Source organism: Lampetra fluviatilis, chromosome 25, assembly GCF_964198595.1.
Source record: "Lampetra fluviatilis chromosome 25, kcLamFluv1.1, whole genome shotgun sequence".
Taxonomy (NCBI): Eukaryota; Metazoa; Chordata; class Hyperoartia; order Petromyzontiformes; family Petromyzontidae; genus Lampetra; species Lampetra fluviatilis.
This window is the reverse complement of record NC_136299.1, coordinates 8,226,567-8,242,229: the sequence shown is the minus strand read 5'-3', so window position 1 is coordinate 8,242,229 and position 15,663 is coordinate 8,226,567. Positions and strand designations below refer to the sequence as shown.

The 15,663-nt window shown below is 56.3% G+C and overlaps 1 protein-coding gene across 1 annotated transcript; it reads right to left on the bottom strand.

The window, feature by feature from the left end:
* Window positions 1-1,527: 1,527 nt before the first annotated feature.
* On the bottom strand, window positions 1,528-14,841 carry LOC144941600 (uncharacterized). Its single transcript, XM_078867921.1, has 10 exons — window positions 14,717-14,841; window positions 13,188-13,341; window positions 11,830-11,996; window positions 10,751-10,890; window positions 9,979-10,090; window positions 8,707-9,028; window positions 7,807-7,916; window positions 6,432-6,573; window positions 3,244-5,126; window positions 1,528-1,707 (listed from the first exon to the last, which is right to left on the bottom strand). The coding sequence occupies exons 2-10, from the start codon at window positions 13,328-13,330 to the stop codon at window positions 1,673-1,675; spliced, it is 3,054 nt and encodes a 1,017-aa protein (XP_078724047.1). The 5' UTR covers window positions 13,331-13,341; window positions 14,717-14,841; the 3' UTR covers window positions 1,528-1,672.
* Between the last annotated feature and the right edge of the window lie 822 nt (window positions 14,842-15,663).

The window sequence follows — 15,663 nt, the reverse complement described above, 5'->3', positions numbered from 1 at the left end:
ATAAAGCGTACCGTTACAACGCGGAAACACCGTTACAACACACGCCGTTATAACACGGAACACGCAGCGTTACAACGCGCACCTCCGTTATAACGCGTACCGTTACAACGCGGAAACACACCGTTACAACACGCGCCGTTATAACGCGGCTTCTGAGCGGTGCAGTAACACAGTAACGTGGAATGGCACGGTAACGCGCCACACTTGATCGTCACCGGATTATTCACGTGGACATCGGTTTTGTTTCCGCTCAGCGCGGGCACTTTTTAGAAACGCATCTACCACACTAGCGCATTAAAGTGAGGGGCTTGCCGCAGTTACACGGAACACCCGCGTGTGTGTGTGTGTGCAGCCGTGTGTGTGTGTGTACAGCCGTGTGTGTGTGTGTGTACAACTGTGTGTGTGTGTGTACAGCCGTGTGTGTGTACAGCCGTGTGTGTGTGCAGCCGTGTGTGTGTGCAGCCGTGTGTGTGTACAGCCGTGTGTGTGTGTGTGCAGCCGTGTGTGTGTACAGCCGTGTGTGTGTGTGCAGCCGTGTGTGTGTGCAGCCGTGTGTGTGTGTGTGCAGCCGTGTGTGTGTGTGTACAGCCGTGTGTGTGTGTGCAGCCGTGTGTGTGTGTGTACAGCCGTGTGTGTGTGTGCAGCTGTGTGTGTGTGTGTACAGCCGTGTGTGTGTGTGTACAGCCTTGTGTGTGTACAGCCGTGTGTGTGTGTGTACAGCCGTGTGTGTGTGTGTGCAGCCGTGTGTGTGTACAGCCGTGTGTGTGTGTGTGCAGCCGTGTGTGTGTACAGCCGTGTGTGTGTGTGCAGCCGTGTGTGTGTGCAGCCGTGTGTGTGTGTGTGCAGCCGTGTGTGTGTGTGTACAGCCGTGTGTGTGTGTGCAGCTGTGTGTGTGTGTGTACAGCCGTGTGTGTGTACAGCCGTGTGTGAGTGTGCAGCCGTGTGTGTGTGTGTACAGCCGTGTGTGTGTGTGCAGCTGTGTGTGTGTGTGTACAGCCGTGTGTGTGTGCAGCCGTGTGTATGTACAGCCGTGTGTGTGTGTGTACAGCCGTGTGTGTGTACAGCCGTGTGTGAGTGTGCAGCCGTGTGTGTGTGTACAGCTGTGTGTGTGTACAGCCGTGTGTGTGTGTGTACAGCCGTGTGTGTGTGCACAACCGCACTATTAACAACACAACTTTGCGTTTCACGTGGGGAGTTTTCTTAAAACAATTTTTTTTTAATATTTTGTGACGACGACGACGACGTGGGAAAGTTTCACCCCCCCCCGGCAAATGCGCTGCTGAAAAAGCGCAGAGGGGGGTGGGTGGGGGTGGTGGGGGGTGGTGGGGGGGATGGTGGGGGGGATGGTGGGGGGGGGGTGGTGGGTGGGACGGTGGGGGGGGGGTGGTGGTGGTGGGGTGGATGGAGGTTAGTGGTGGGGGGTGGTGGGAGTGGTGGGGATGTTGGGGGGGGGGTGGTGGGGGATGGTGGGGGGGGGGTGGTGTTGGGGGTAGTGGGGGGGATGGTGGGGGGATGGTGGGGGGGGGATGGTGGGGGGGATGGTGGGGGGGGGTGTTGGGGGGACAAGGGTCTGACGCCAGTGAGACGGTGTCAAGTTGTTGTTGTTTGTTGTCCGCCGACTCTTGCGCGATGACAATATGCCATACGATGCGTGTAAGTCACAGACTTATGTTCACGTGTAGAAGGGGCTGCTCCCTCCTCGCCCATCTGCAAGGAGAGAACGCGAGTGTGGTGTGAGCAGAGGTTGCGGCGAGCGAGTGGATTATCCCCGTAGCTGTCAACCCCTTATCAGTGCTGCCAGCTTATTGCAGACCAATTCAGACCTTATTGGTCACCGCGTGCCCATTATACATCTCAACGTTCATCCTACAAAGTCCCATCACGAGGGAGAAACACAAACAGACTAAACAAGTTTTTTCTGCCCGTATTGAAACGGCTGTACGCCGGTGTAGAACTGACAACTCAATTTCCCTGGACAAGATTACGGGGTAAACCGTGTGGGTTGAAAAGTCGTAAGAGCCGCGTAACGTGCGATTCAAATGCATCGACTGAGTTGTGTTTGCATCGCCTACGGGGAGTTTTGTGTTGTTTTAGGTTAGGCCGCCACGTTAATGGTCTAGCCAAATCTGTGTCGTCAACGGCCTCCACCACCCGACACGTTTTCTAGAATCGAGCAAGGTTATTAAACTAAACATTTTCATTTGACCAGGTAAGGCCCCACTGAGCGAGGTGGCTTTTTTTTCAGAAGTGACCTGGCCACAAATGATAGCTCGACGAAGTGGCTTATCGCGTGGAAATGTAGAGCAGCCAAATACTCTAAACGCGTGACGTTCATTCTAAATGTGGAGGGAATAACCGGAAGACCCGGAGAAAAACCCACGGGGAGAGAGAGAAAGAGAGACACGCAAACTCCAAATATACTTTAGAAGTCAGTCAGGGTCGGAATCGAACCCACGACCTCCTGCATAGCAGGCGAGGTAGTCAACATCTCCTAGTCACTGTGATGATGATGAGAGAGAGAGACACGCGAACTCCAAATATACAGCAGGCATCACTCAGGGTCGGGATCGAACCCATGACCTCCTGCATAGCAGGCGAGGTCGTCAACATCTCCTAGTCACTGTGATGATGATGATGATGAGAGAGAGACACGCAAACTCCACATATAAAGCAGGCGTCACTCAGGGTCGGGATCGAACCCACGACCTCCTGCATAGCAGGCGAGGTAGTCAACATCTCCTAGTCACTGTGATGATGATGATGATGAGAGAGACACGCCAACTCCAAATATACAACAGGCATCACTCAGGGTCGGGATCGAACCCACGACCTCCTGCATACCAGGCGAGGTAGTCAACATCTCCTAGTCACTGTGATGATGAGAGAGAGAGACACGCAAACTCCACATATACAGCAGGCGTCACTCAGGGTCGGAATCGAACCCACGACCTCCTGCATAGCAGGCGAGGTAGTCAACATCTCCTAGCCACTGTGATGATGATGAAAGAGAGAGACACGCAAACTCCACATATACAGCAGCAGGCGTCACTCAGGGTCGGGATCGAACCCACGACCTCCTGCATACCAGGCGAGGTAGTCAACATCTCCTAGCCACTGTGATGATGATGAGAGAGAGAGAGACACGCAAACTCCACATATACAACAGGCGTCACTCAGGGTCGGGATCGAACCCACGACCTCCTGCATACCAGGCGAGGCAGTCAACATCTGGGAGTTGCCCACCTGGGTGTGCGCCGCAAACGACGTCGGGCGCGTTGAGTTGATGCAACTCGCTCGGGGGCCCCTCGGGGTCTCCGCCCCAGCCTGCAAAGAGCTCCTCCAGAGTCTCGAACAGCGCCTGCAGCTCCTCGGCCGCCCGGCCTCCGTCCTCCGCCAGGTCCACCGAGACCTCGCCACCCGCGGCCTGCCGGCCCAATCCGCGGGACCTCTTCTCTCGCTCTGCCTCGTCCTCCTCCTCCTCCTCTTCCACCACCACCTCTTCGTCGTCTTGGGCCTCCTCCTCCTCGTCGCTCATGGCCTCCTGCAGAATCCTCTCGATGGTGTTCTCCTGGAGGAGGTTGGCGGTGGCGGTGATGGTGGACGATCCTTCTCCGTCCGAAGGCGGTGGCGTCCACTCGCTGACGCCAGGAGTCCACGCGTCGCCTCTCCAGTTGGAGTCATCGAGCGACGGAGACCACGACGAAGATGAAGATGACGACGATGATGAAGATGACGACGACGTGCCCGTCCTGCACCCTTCGAAGCTCTCGGCCATCCGGCTGATCTGCTCGAATATGACGTTGATGCGCTCCTTCTCGCCGGGCATGTAGACCACGCGGCGGTGGTGGTCGTGCCGGTTGTGGTGGTGGTGGTTGTGGTGGTGGTTGTGGCCGAGTTTGATCTCCGAGGCCGCGGCGAGGACACGCGGCCACTCCTCGTCCTCGAACGCGGCGGCCGTGCCGGGAATCCAACTCGGCTCTCGGTCCGCGGGGCTCTCGGGCGTGGGAGGGAGGACGTCGTAGACAAAATCGTTGGTCATCGACGACGACGACGATAACGACGACGACGACGATGATGATGACAATGGACGGCTCTTCGCGTCGGACTCTCCGTACACATCGGCGAGACGAGAGGAGGAGGTGGAGGTGGTGGTGGAGGAGGAGGAGGAGGAGGTGGTCGCGGCGTCTGTTGTCGGAGGAGCCGGGGGGGAGCCGGCACCGAAGAATTGTGGGAGTCGTCCCCCGGGGGTGTAGGGGGGCGTGCAGAGAGGGGAGACGTCGCCCGCCGGCGGAGCGGGCGACGTCACCCCCAGCTGCAGCAGCTCCACTTGCTGATGATGATGCTGATGATGATGCTGCTGATGATGCTGATGCTGCTTGGAAGAATCTTGCTGCTGCTGATGATGATGCTGATGCTGCTCGGAAGAATCTTGCTGCTGCTGATGATGATGCTGATGATGCTGATGATGATGCTGCTCAGAAGAATCGTGCTGCTGCTGCTGATGATGATGATGCTGATGCTGCTGCAGCCTCGCCCGCTTCGCCCCCGCCACGAACTCTTCATCATCCGGCTGCCGGTGATCGCGCTCCGCCCCACGTTTCGTGGCAGCCATGCACGACCACTGCACAAGTTGCTGATGATGATGTTGGTCCTGATGCTGCTGATGATGTTGCTGCTGCTGATGATGTCGGTCCTGATGATGCTGCTGATGTTGCTGCTGCTGATGATGCTGTTGCTGCTGCTGCTGGTCCTGATGTTGCTGTTGCTGCTGCTGCTGTTGGTACGGATGCTGCTGTTGCTGCTGATGTTGGTGCTGATGATGCTGTTGCTGCTGCTGCTGGTTGTCCTGACTACGGAGTTCAATTGAGCAACCGACACTTGCTTCATGGCGATCGTCGTCATGGCAGCGAGGATGAAGGTATTGATGGTGATGTCGATGACGTTGCTTTGTCGAGTCCGCGAGTTGCAGCTGGGTTGGATCTGCGAGGCGACTTGGAGTTGACGTTGGAGGGGCTGGGAGGGGAGGGGGGGCTGGGAAGGGAGGGGCCGATCGCCCGCTCGCATCTCCCTCCGACAGAGCCCTCCGCTCACGCAGCTGCTGGATCATGAACTTGGCCTCGGCATCGCTACAACAAGCAGGCACACGCACGCGCACGTTGGCATCCGGTTAGCACGGTCGGCCACGTGCGGTGCGAAATAAGCTATACGTACATACACGCACGTGGTTTGGGGGAGCGGTGGCGCAGTGGTTAGCGCGCCGCGCTACAAACCCGGCGACCCCGAGCGTTTGATCCCCGCTCACGACGACAACAACAACAACAACGCTAACAACGACGACGACAACAACAACAACAACAATAACGACAACAACACCGGTGGCGACTATCTAAACCGGTTCCCGGGCCACCCTCGTAGCTCGAATCAGCCTTAAAATGCTCGCCTGGAACGGTGTTGTAAATTTCAGCACCTAAGGGAGACAAAGGCGGCCGGGCCGGGGCGTTGCGCTGGCCACAGCCACCCACCACGCCGCGTGCCCTACTGCTCCCCCCTCCCGCGCCCCCCGACGGTGCCACTCGCCAACAGCGACTTGCGCCAGGAGCCCACTGAGGCTACACGGGTGGGTGGCAAGGTTGGTGAGTGCGTGGGTGGTAAGGTTGGTGAGTGGGTGGTAAGGTTGGTGAGTGGGTGGGTGGCAAGGTTGGTGAGTGGGTGGGTGGCAAGGTTGGTGAGTGGGTGGGTGGTAAGGTCGGTGAGTGGGTGGGTGGTAAGGTTGGTGAGTGCGTGGGTGGTAAGGTTGGTGAGTGGGTGGGTGGTAAGGTTGGTGAGTGGGTGGGTGGCAAGGTTGGTGAATGGGTGGGTGGCAAGGTTGGTGAGTGGGTGGGTGGTAAGGTCGGTGAGTGGGTGGTAAGGTTGGTGAGTGCGTGGGTGGTAAGGTTGGTGAGTGGGTGGGTGGTAAGGTTGGTGAGTGGGTGGGTGGTAAGGTTGGTGAGTGGGTGGGTGGTAAGGTTTGGTGAGTGGGTGGGTGGTAAGGTTTATGAGTGGGTGGGTGCAAGGTTTGGTGAGTGGGTGGTAAGGTTGGTGAGTGGGTGGTAAGGTTTGGTGAGCGTGTCCGTGTTTGTCTCTGTGCGTGAGCATTTCTCCCTTTCCGTACGCCTGCCGAAGTGGATGCAGAGCAACAACCCTTACTAGTTGGCCGTGTCGGGTGGCGGCGGGTTTAACGACACATTTATATATTTACGCGATCCAACGTTTCGATTGGTGCATCGGGATGCGGTCTTGGGGTGGTTACGTGAGCGTCCGTGAGCTCAGGGCCAGGCGGCTATACGAGGGGGGCGAGGGGAGCGAGGGCGGCGGGGTGGGGGAGGGGGGTCTAGGGCCACGGGGTGTCGCCCCCTTTGCGCTTTGAGATGATCTCCCCCGGGAGGCTTCACCTGAGCACGCGGTTGCAGCACTGGACGAGCGGCAGCTGCTCGCTGAGCCTCGCGCCGGACACCAGCACCCAGCACCAGCCACCCTGCAGCGTCTGCAGCCTCAGCACGACCTCCAGCGGGCGCCCAGCGGCCTCGCCTCGCACTGCGCGGGGGGCAAGGGGGTGGTGGTGGTGGTGGGGGGTGGGGTGGGGGAGCAAGAGGGAGCAGGAGGGGAGCGGGTGGGACGGGAGGAGAGAGGGAGGCCACGTGATTAGACGGGAGATGAAGTCGACGAAGTGTGACGATGATAAGAGTTAGCGGCAGGTCGCAACGCTGCACCACGGCCGCACGGTGTCCGCTCCTCGCTCTCGTATAGGGAGAGAGACAGAGGGGACGACTCAGAGAGAGAGAGAGAGGGGACGACTCAGAGAGAGAAAGGATGACTCAGAGAGAGAGGACGACTCAGAGAGAAAGAGAGGATGACTCAGAGAGAGGACGAGTCAGAGAGAAGACGACTCAGAGAGAGAGGACGACTCAGAGAAAGAGGGCGACTCAGAGAGAGAGAGAGGACGACTCAGAGAGAGGACGACTCAGAGAGAGACAGGACGACTCACAGAGAGAGAGGACGACTCAGAGAAAGAGAGGACGACTCAGAGAGAGAGAGGACAACTCAGAGAGAGAGAGGACGACTCAGAGAGGGAGAGAGGACGACTCAGAGAGAGAGGACGACTCAGAGAGAGAGAGGACGACTCAGAGAGAGGATGACTCAGAGAGAGAGGGCGACTCAGAGAGAAAGGACGACTCAAAGAGAGAGAGGACGACTCAGAGAGAGAGAGGACAAGGCAGAGAGAGAGGACGACTCGGAGGAGGCGCCAGGAGGAAGAGCCACAGACGAGGAGCGGGAAGGCAGCAGCCGCCACGCAGCGGTGAGGAGCCGGCGCACGCACAACATCTGCCCCAGCTCTGCGGTTCTCTCTGTATATGGCCCCACGGTGGCAAGGAGATGTTAACTACCTCGCCTGGTATACAGGAGGTCATGGGTTCGAGCCCGGGACCCTGACGTCTGCTGCTGTATATTTGGAGTTTGGGTGTCCCTCTCTCCCCGTGGTCGCGTGGATGCGTCTCCCGGTTCCCAGCCCCCCCACTCCACGTTTACAAATCGACGTCGCGCCGCCGTTTCGACGACTCGGCTGCCGTGACACAAACTCCTCGAGGCCGCGATCACGAGGGCCACGACCACGAGGGCCACTTCGTTGGGCCACCATCCGTGGCTTCTGGGACAAAATTTCAACAACAACAAAAATTTATATTTTTCTATTTTGCCTTTGCTCGGCTCAGCGGGCTTCACTGGGGCAGCAAATCGACGTTCCGAGTCGCGGGCCGCGCGGTGGCTCACCGCAGCGCGCGTGCTCAGCCGACGCCCTCGCGAGGTCGAGGGGGTGGACGAGGCTGTACCACGAGAGGCCGCGCAGCGCCGCCGCTTCGTGGCCCAGGTGGTAGACCACGCTGCGACGGGGAGACAACAACAACAACGATGACAAAGATGACGATGATGAAGACAATAAAAAACACCACCGCCGGTCAACAAAAAAACGCGTGATCGGACAAAGGCTCGTCGAGAGATGAGTCCATCAGTACCGCCAGTCATGAATCCATCGGTAAGTTTTTTTTTTTAAAGTAAAGGACCCGCACTTTTTAAAAAAACATTTCTCCCGAGACAAACTCACTCACTCGCCAAACATCCCCACCCACCCGCTCACTGACCTTCTCACCAACTTTACCACCCACCCAATAACCTTGCCACCCGCTCACCAACCTTCCCACGCACTCACCAAACATCCAACCCATTTTTCTGGTTCTTTCGGTAAAGTCACGTAGAATGGAAATAATAAAAGAATAAAAATAAAACATAATATAATGTTATAATATTATTGTATTTTATTATATAATTATAAAATGTTTTATTTTTATTATTTTATTATTTCCATTCTACGTGACTTTACCGAAAGAACCAAGAAGATGAATCCCTGCAGTCACGAAAGCTTCAAATCCAAATCCAACCCATTCACCAACCTCCCGGCTCACCCCCCGTGACACCGAGAGATGAACGTGAACATTGCGCGCCGCTTAAGCGACGCCGACAATCCGACTGCAACGATGTTGCTGCTTTTAGCGCCGATCTCCGACATTCTCGTCAATTTGCCGAATCGGGATCGTCATGACTCCTGGATAAATCCGATGAGCTACGAAGCTCTTTGTCACGGTCTGCACACGGGGGGGGGGGGGGTGAGGGTACCTGTCCGACAGCTGCTGGAAGCGCATGTCCAGCGAGTGGAGCGACTGGAACGAGAGGTCCCAGCCGGCCGAGGCGACCTCCATCTCCCTCCCGGGGCCGGGCTGCCACACCGCGGTGCAGAACGCGGCGAGGACGGGGGGCCCGCCCCCCCACCACTCCGAGTCGCAGGGCCCCCCCCCACCGGGCCCCCCTCCTCCTACACCTCCTCCTCCGTGCCGCCGGAGGTAGCGGCCGCGCACCAGGATGGGCCGGCTGGCTCCCAGCCCCGGGCGCCGCATGGAGCGCGCAGTGTTCATGCGGCACACGAAGGACACCTCGGCACCTGGTGTCACGGGGGGAGGGGGGGGGTGAGGTTGGTGAGTGGGTGGGAAGGTTGGTGAGCGGGTGGGAAGGTTGGTGAGTGAATGGAAAGGTTGGTGAGTGAGTGAGTGCGTGGGAAGGTTGGTGAGTGAGTGGGAAGGTTGGTGAGCGGCGAGTGAGTGCGTGGTAAGGTTGGTGAGTGAGTGAGTGGGAAGCTTGGTGAGTGGGTGGGAAGGTTATTGGGTGAGTGGTAAAGTTGGTGAGAGGGTCGGTGAGTGGTTGGGTGGGGATGTTTGGCGAGTGAGTGAGTGAGTGGGAAGGATGGTGAGTGAGTGAGTGCGTGGTAAGGTTGGTGAGTGAGTGGGAAGGTTGGTGAGCGAGTGAGTGCGTGGTAAGGTTGGTGAGTGGGTGGCAAGGTTATTGGGTGGGTGGTAAAGTTGGTGAGAAGGTCGGTGAGCGGGTGGGTGGGGACGTTTGGCGAGTGAGTGAGTGAGAAGGATGGTGAGTGATTGAGTGCGTGGTAAGGTTGGTGAGTGAATGGAAAGGTTGGTGAGCGAGTGAGTGCGTGGTAAGGTTGGTGAGTGAGTACGTGGGAAAGTTGGTGAGTGGGTGGGAAGGTTATTGGGTGAGTGGTAAAGTTGGTGAGAAGGTCGGTGAGCGGGTGGGTGGGGACGTTTGGCGAGTGAGTGAGTGAGAAGGATGGTGAGTGATTGAGTGCGTGGTAAGGTTGGTGAGTGAATGGAAAGGTTGGTGAGTGAGTGAGTGGGTGGTAAGGTTGGTGAGTGAGTACGTGGGAAAGTTGGTGAGTGGGTGGGAAGGTTATTGGGTGAGTGGTTAAGTTGGTGAGAAGGTCGGTGAACGGGTGGGTGGGGACGTTTGGCGAGTGAGTGAGTGAGTGGGAAGGATGGTGAGTGAGCGCGTGGTAAGGTCGGTGAGCGGGTGGGATGAGTGCGGGGTTGAGGAGGTGGTCACCTCGTGCGCGGTGGCTCTGCGCGGTGGGGCCCCGCAGCGAGAGGCGAACCTCCTCGTGGTCGGTGGAATCCACGACGTCGTAGATGCTGTCCCCCTGCGAGAGCAGCTCCACCTGGCGGCACGAGGAGAAGGTAACGCATCAGCACCACCACCACCACCACCCTCGCCACCACTGTCAGAATAACTTCCATCACCACCGCCATCATCACCATCGCGCTCACCACGCTGGCCACCATCAACATCCTCATCATCATCACTACCATCAACATCCTCATCATCACTACCATCAACATCCTCATCATCATCACTACCATCATCATCATCACTACCATCAACATCATCACTACCATCATCCTCATCATCATCACTACCATCAACATCATCATCACTACCATCAACATCATCATCATCGTCACTATCATCATCATCATCATCACTACCATCACCACCTCCACCAGTAACACCACCACGACCACCACACTCACCACCACTGTCAGCACCACCACGTTTACCACCACCACACTCACCACCAGCATCATCACTACCATCACCACCTCCATCAACATCACCACGAGCACCACGCTCACCACCACTGTCATCACCACCACCACCACCACCACGCTCACCACCAGTCATCACCACCACCACCACACTCACCACCACTGTCATCACCATCACCACCACCACCACCACGCTCACCACCACACTCACCACCACTGTCATCACCATCACCACCACGCTCATCACCGCCCTCCCCCCCCCGGGCACGCACCACGCTGTGGCCCAGGTGCTCGCTCACGCAGTCGGCCACGTGCACGATCTTCCCGTGCGCCGTGAGCAGCAGCAGGAACCCGGGCAGCGCCGAGGCGGGGTCGGCGAGGATGGGGTCCCAGTGGCCCCCCTCTGCGACTCCTACAGACAGAGGCACAGCGAGGAGAGAGGGGGGGGGCAGGGGTCAGATCATTGATCACGTGACGCGGTTTGTTTTTTTTGTGTCGATTTCTATTCGCTTCGTTGTTCTTAATTTTGTTGTTTTCTGTTGTTGTTTGTGTGACCCAGGCGACTCTTGCAATCGAGACTCGCTCTCCGGGGTTACGCGACATGAACTCGAGGCAGTGGCACGGCCACAGAGACAGACGTCACCAGCAGCAGCAGCAGGAGGAGGAGGAGGTAGGATGAACATTAGCCGGACTGACGCGCAGAGACAAACACCGACACACAGAAGCCGCCCGTTTGACCTCAACGGGCTCTTGGGGCAAGTGCTGTTAGCGAGCACCTATGAAGTACTGACACGACACACGAGGGGGTGGGTGGCCAACACCACGCCCGGCCGCCTTTGTTTCCCCAGCGGCGATGTTTACACACCGCACCAGGTACTCATTTGAGGCTGAGTCGACCTAGGGAGTGGCCCAGGACCGGTTCAGATAATCGGCACTGGGTGTTGGCCGTGAGTGGGAATCGAACTCGGGTTCGTAGCGCAGCGCGCTGACCGCTACGCTACCACGCACACGCACACACCACACGCATGCGCACATACACACACACGCACCCCACACACACACACCACACGCACGCGCGCACATACACACACACCACACACACACCACACACACGCACATACACACACCACACACACGCACACCACACGCACACACGCGCACATACACACACGCCCACCACACGCACACACACCCCCACCACACGCACACCACGCACGCACACGCACATACACACACACCACACACACACACACACACCACACGCACACACACATACACACACCACACACACACCACACACACGCACACACACACCCCCACCACACGCACGCACACGCACGCGCGCGCTCACCTGTGCCGAGTGTTCGTGCGGCGCGCGCGCGCACGCACGTGAGCGCCATGACGTGCAGGTGCGAGAGGCGCGCGCGCTCCCCGCGCGCCACGGGGAGGAGGTCCCGCAGAGCGCGCAGCTCCGCGCCGAGCAGCGCGCGGCGCGCCTTGGACGCTCCCTTCGTCGACCTGCGCGCGCGCGCACACAAAGGCAAAAGGGTTGAGCGCCCGGATAGCCTCGGCACGCTGTAGGGGCAAGTGCCGATTAACGAGCGAGATAAACCTGAGAAGGTTCCGGCAGCGGCACGCGACCACCACGCCCGGCCGCCTTTGTCTTCCCATTGTTGATGGGGGTTTTGTTTGTTTTGTTTTACTATACAGCGCACGCGGTACTAATTTAAGGCTGAGTCGACCTAGGGGAAGCCCAGAACTGGTTTAGCATTCGTTCGTGGTTTGGGCCGTGAGCGGGAATTGAACTCGGGTCGCAAGCTTCGCGCTAACCACTGACCTACAAAGACAAAGGCCCCCCCGTATAGCCTCAACAGACTGTCGGGGCAAGTGCTGTTAGCGAGCAGCACCTATGAAGACCGGCACGGCACACGAGGGGGTGGGTGGCCAGCAATCACACCCACGCGCGCATTCACACATCCGTCCACTCACACTCGCACACGCGCACTCATCCACTAGACGATTTGGATGATGCATAACAACCCAGGCGAAAACTTGGCAAGACCCTCTCCTGAACATGAGTCATGAGCCTCGGTGAGGCTTTCTTGGGTAATCAAGCAGAATAATAATCACATCAATAATTCTCATCAAACCTCCCTTTCCCCGCTATTCCCTTTTCACTCCTGCTGCTGCTCAGCGTCTTGAGATGCGGGATTACGACGTCTTCATAAATCACGGAGATTATTGTATCGTCACAGCGTCACCGCGATCACCATCATCACAATCATCATCACCGTGATCATCATCACCATCAACACCACGATCATCATCACTATCATCATCACTATAATCACATGGCATCATCCACATAATCATCATCACATGGCATCATCACTATCATCATCACTATCATCATCATCACTATGGTGATAATTATCGTCACCATCATCACCATCATCACCACCATCATCGCCATGGTCGTCATCATCATCATCACCATCACCACCATCATCACCACCATCATCACCATCATCATCACCATCATCACCATAATCACCACCATCATCACAACCATCATCACCACCACCATCATCGCCATGGTCGTCATCATCATCACCACCACCACCATCACCACCACCATCATCACCACCATCATCACCACCATCATCACCATCACCACCATCATCGCCATCACGTGACGCGCGCACCCACCGGAATGGCTTCCGTGGCCGGTGGCTGGCTGCTGAGTGGGCCCTGCTTGAAGGGACCCCTCCTGCGGTCGACGGGGTCTTCTCTCCATCAGCGCAGCCCCCAAGCTCACGAGGGGACCTCTCCCCTCCGTGGAGCTCCATCATCTCCCAGTCACCTGGAGAACAATGCGCACACGCCGCTAACTCTACTGCTGGATGGATCGTTAACAAGGCAGGACACACATTTTTCGATTTAAAGCTTTCGTGACTGCAGGGATTCATCTTCTTGGTTCTTTCGGTAAAGTCACGTAGAATGGAAATAATAAAATAATAAAAATAAAACATAATAAATTAATTCTCACAACGCAAGTAGCCGTCCTCAGGTGAAGAACAGGCCTATCGAGAAGACAGAGTCTGTCTTCTCGATAGACCTGCTTGCGTTGTGGCCGAAACGTCGTGAGAATTATTTTATTATGTTTTATTTTTATTATTTTATTATTTCCATTCTACGTGACTTTACCGAAAGAACCAAGAAGATGAATCCCTGCAGTCACGAAAGAAGCTTTAAATCGAAATGTTTTAGTTGCTCTCTATTTCATTCATTTATATCGCCGATTGCGTGAAGGGTTGGGGGGAGCTAAGCATCATGCGGATCCCAGCCACGAACATTGACAGCCACCACAGAGCCGACGCTTCAGGAGAGCGAAAAAAAGGAGGCACGGCGAGACGAGATCCTTGTAAGCAGCCTGCACGCGTCGAGTGCAAAGGGGAGTGCGATTGGCGATCCACTGCTGGATGAAGGCCTCTCAAAGCCGCCACTCGCCGTCCGTGTCACGATCCTGGCGATGCAAGGATTGACCCAAGCCCCCAACCACCCGCAACTGATTTCAGATTTAATCGTTCCATCTCCCATCGATGGATTAGGTCCTCTCTCGAACGCGCTCAATTTCATGCGGCTGCAGCTCTGTTGTTGTTGTTGTGGTTAACCACAGTCCATCATCCATTCTAAACACGACGACATGTAAGCTTGTCTTCAGGGTGTTGAATGATCTCAGTTCATCGGCGAATGTTCCCCAAATGCACGGGCTCCTCTTTCCGTCACTCAAATGGGATGCCAAACATTCGTCTCAACAACAACAATAATGATAACATTTAAAAATATATATACTATATTTTTCCAAGTTTGGGTGGAGAGAGAGTGAATTGAGTTCCATAAGCACAATCATTGGATGCAACTGGGAGGAGTATCCAATGCAAAGTTGGTGAGAAATGACGCGGCTCATAGATACAGACTATCATTGCCCATAGGCTATCATTGCCCATGAACTATGGACTATGATTGCCCATAGACTCACATTGACCAGTGACTGACATTGCACGTAGATTGGCATTGCCCATAGACCCACAAGATCTTGAATAAATATCATGTAAACGGGGTGATTGAAAACAAGACAATGATGAGAAATGACATGGCCGGCACACACAGAGAGAGAGATGGAGAAAAATAGGCAATTCATCAAGACACTCATTCTATAATCTACACCCACTTACCGTGAGAGCGGCAGATGGCGCGCGCGCGCACGTGCCGAGATGATCGCTCCCTCCCACCGCTGTAGTTCGCGTTCAGCCACCGCCACCACCACCACGACCACCACCACGACCACCACCACCACCACGACCACCACGAGAGGGGGGGCCACGGACTCCCTCCTCGCGCTCTCTGCAGCGCGGTGCGCGCAGAGCGCGGATTTTATGAAGCTCCGCCAAGGAGCGATGGGGCCAGCCCATTGGCTGTCGCAAATCGTGAAGAGCACGCGGCCCCCGGCTCCTCCTCCTACTCCTCCAACGACGCCGCAGAAGCAGCAGCAGCAGCAGGAGCATCGATAACGCTACGGCGATGGTGAGAATGATTGTAATGAAGAAGGGTCATTGCTCGAAACGCGTACCTGTCAAACACTTTATCAGTGCTGCCTAGCTTAATGTTACAGAACCATTTAGACCTCATTGGTCACCTCGTGCCCCTCCCTTATAAATCTCAACGTTCATCATACAACGTCGCATCACAAGGGAGAAACACAAACAAATAGACAAATTATATTTGTTGTTGCCCGTATTGTATTAAAACGGCTGCACGCCGTGTGGAACTGACAACTCAATTTCCCTGGACAAGAATACGGGATGAATCGTACGGGTTGACACGGTATGGAAACGTCGAGTTTGTTGCCAATTGTGCTCGTGCATCACTGCCAACGCAACAGCGGAAACATCACCGCATTGTTTGTTGAATGGCATTGCGGGTGATGTCAGTTCGCCCGACAAATCATGCCGAACGACGTATTTGCTGTTGAGCGGAATGCTTTCTTCGCGTCGATATTATGAGTGGTCTGCGTCAGGCCACCCGAGTTCGATTCCCGGGACTCGGCGAACATCAGTGGCTGGCCTCATCTGAAGCGGTCCTGACGTGGGAAAGATTTCATCCAGCAGTGGATTTAAAAGGC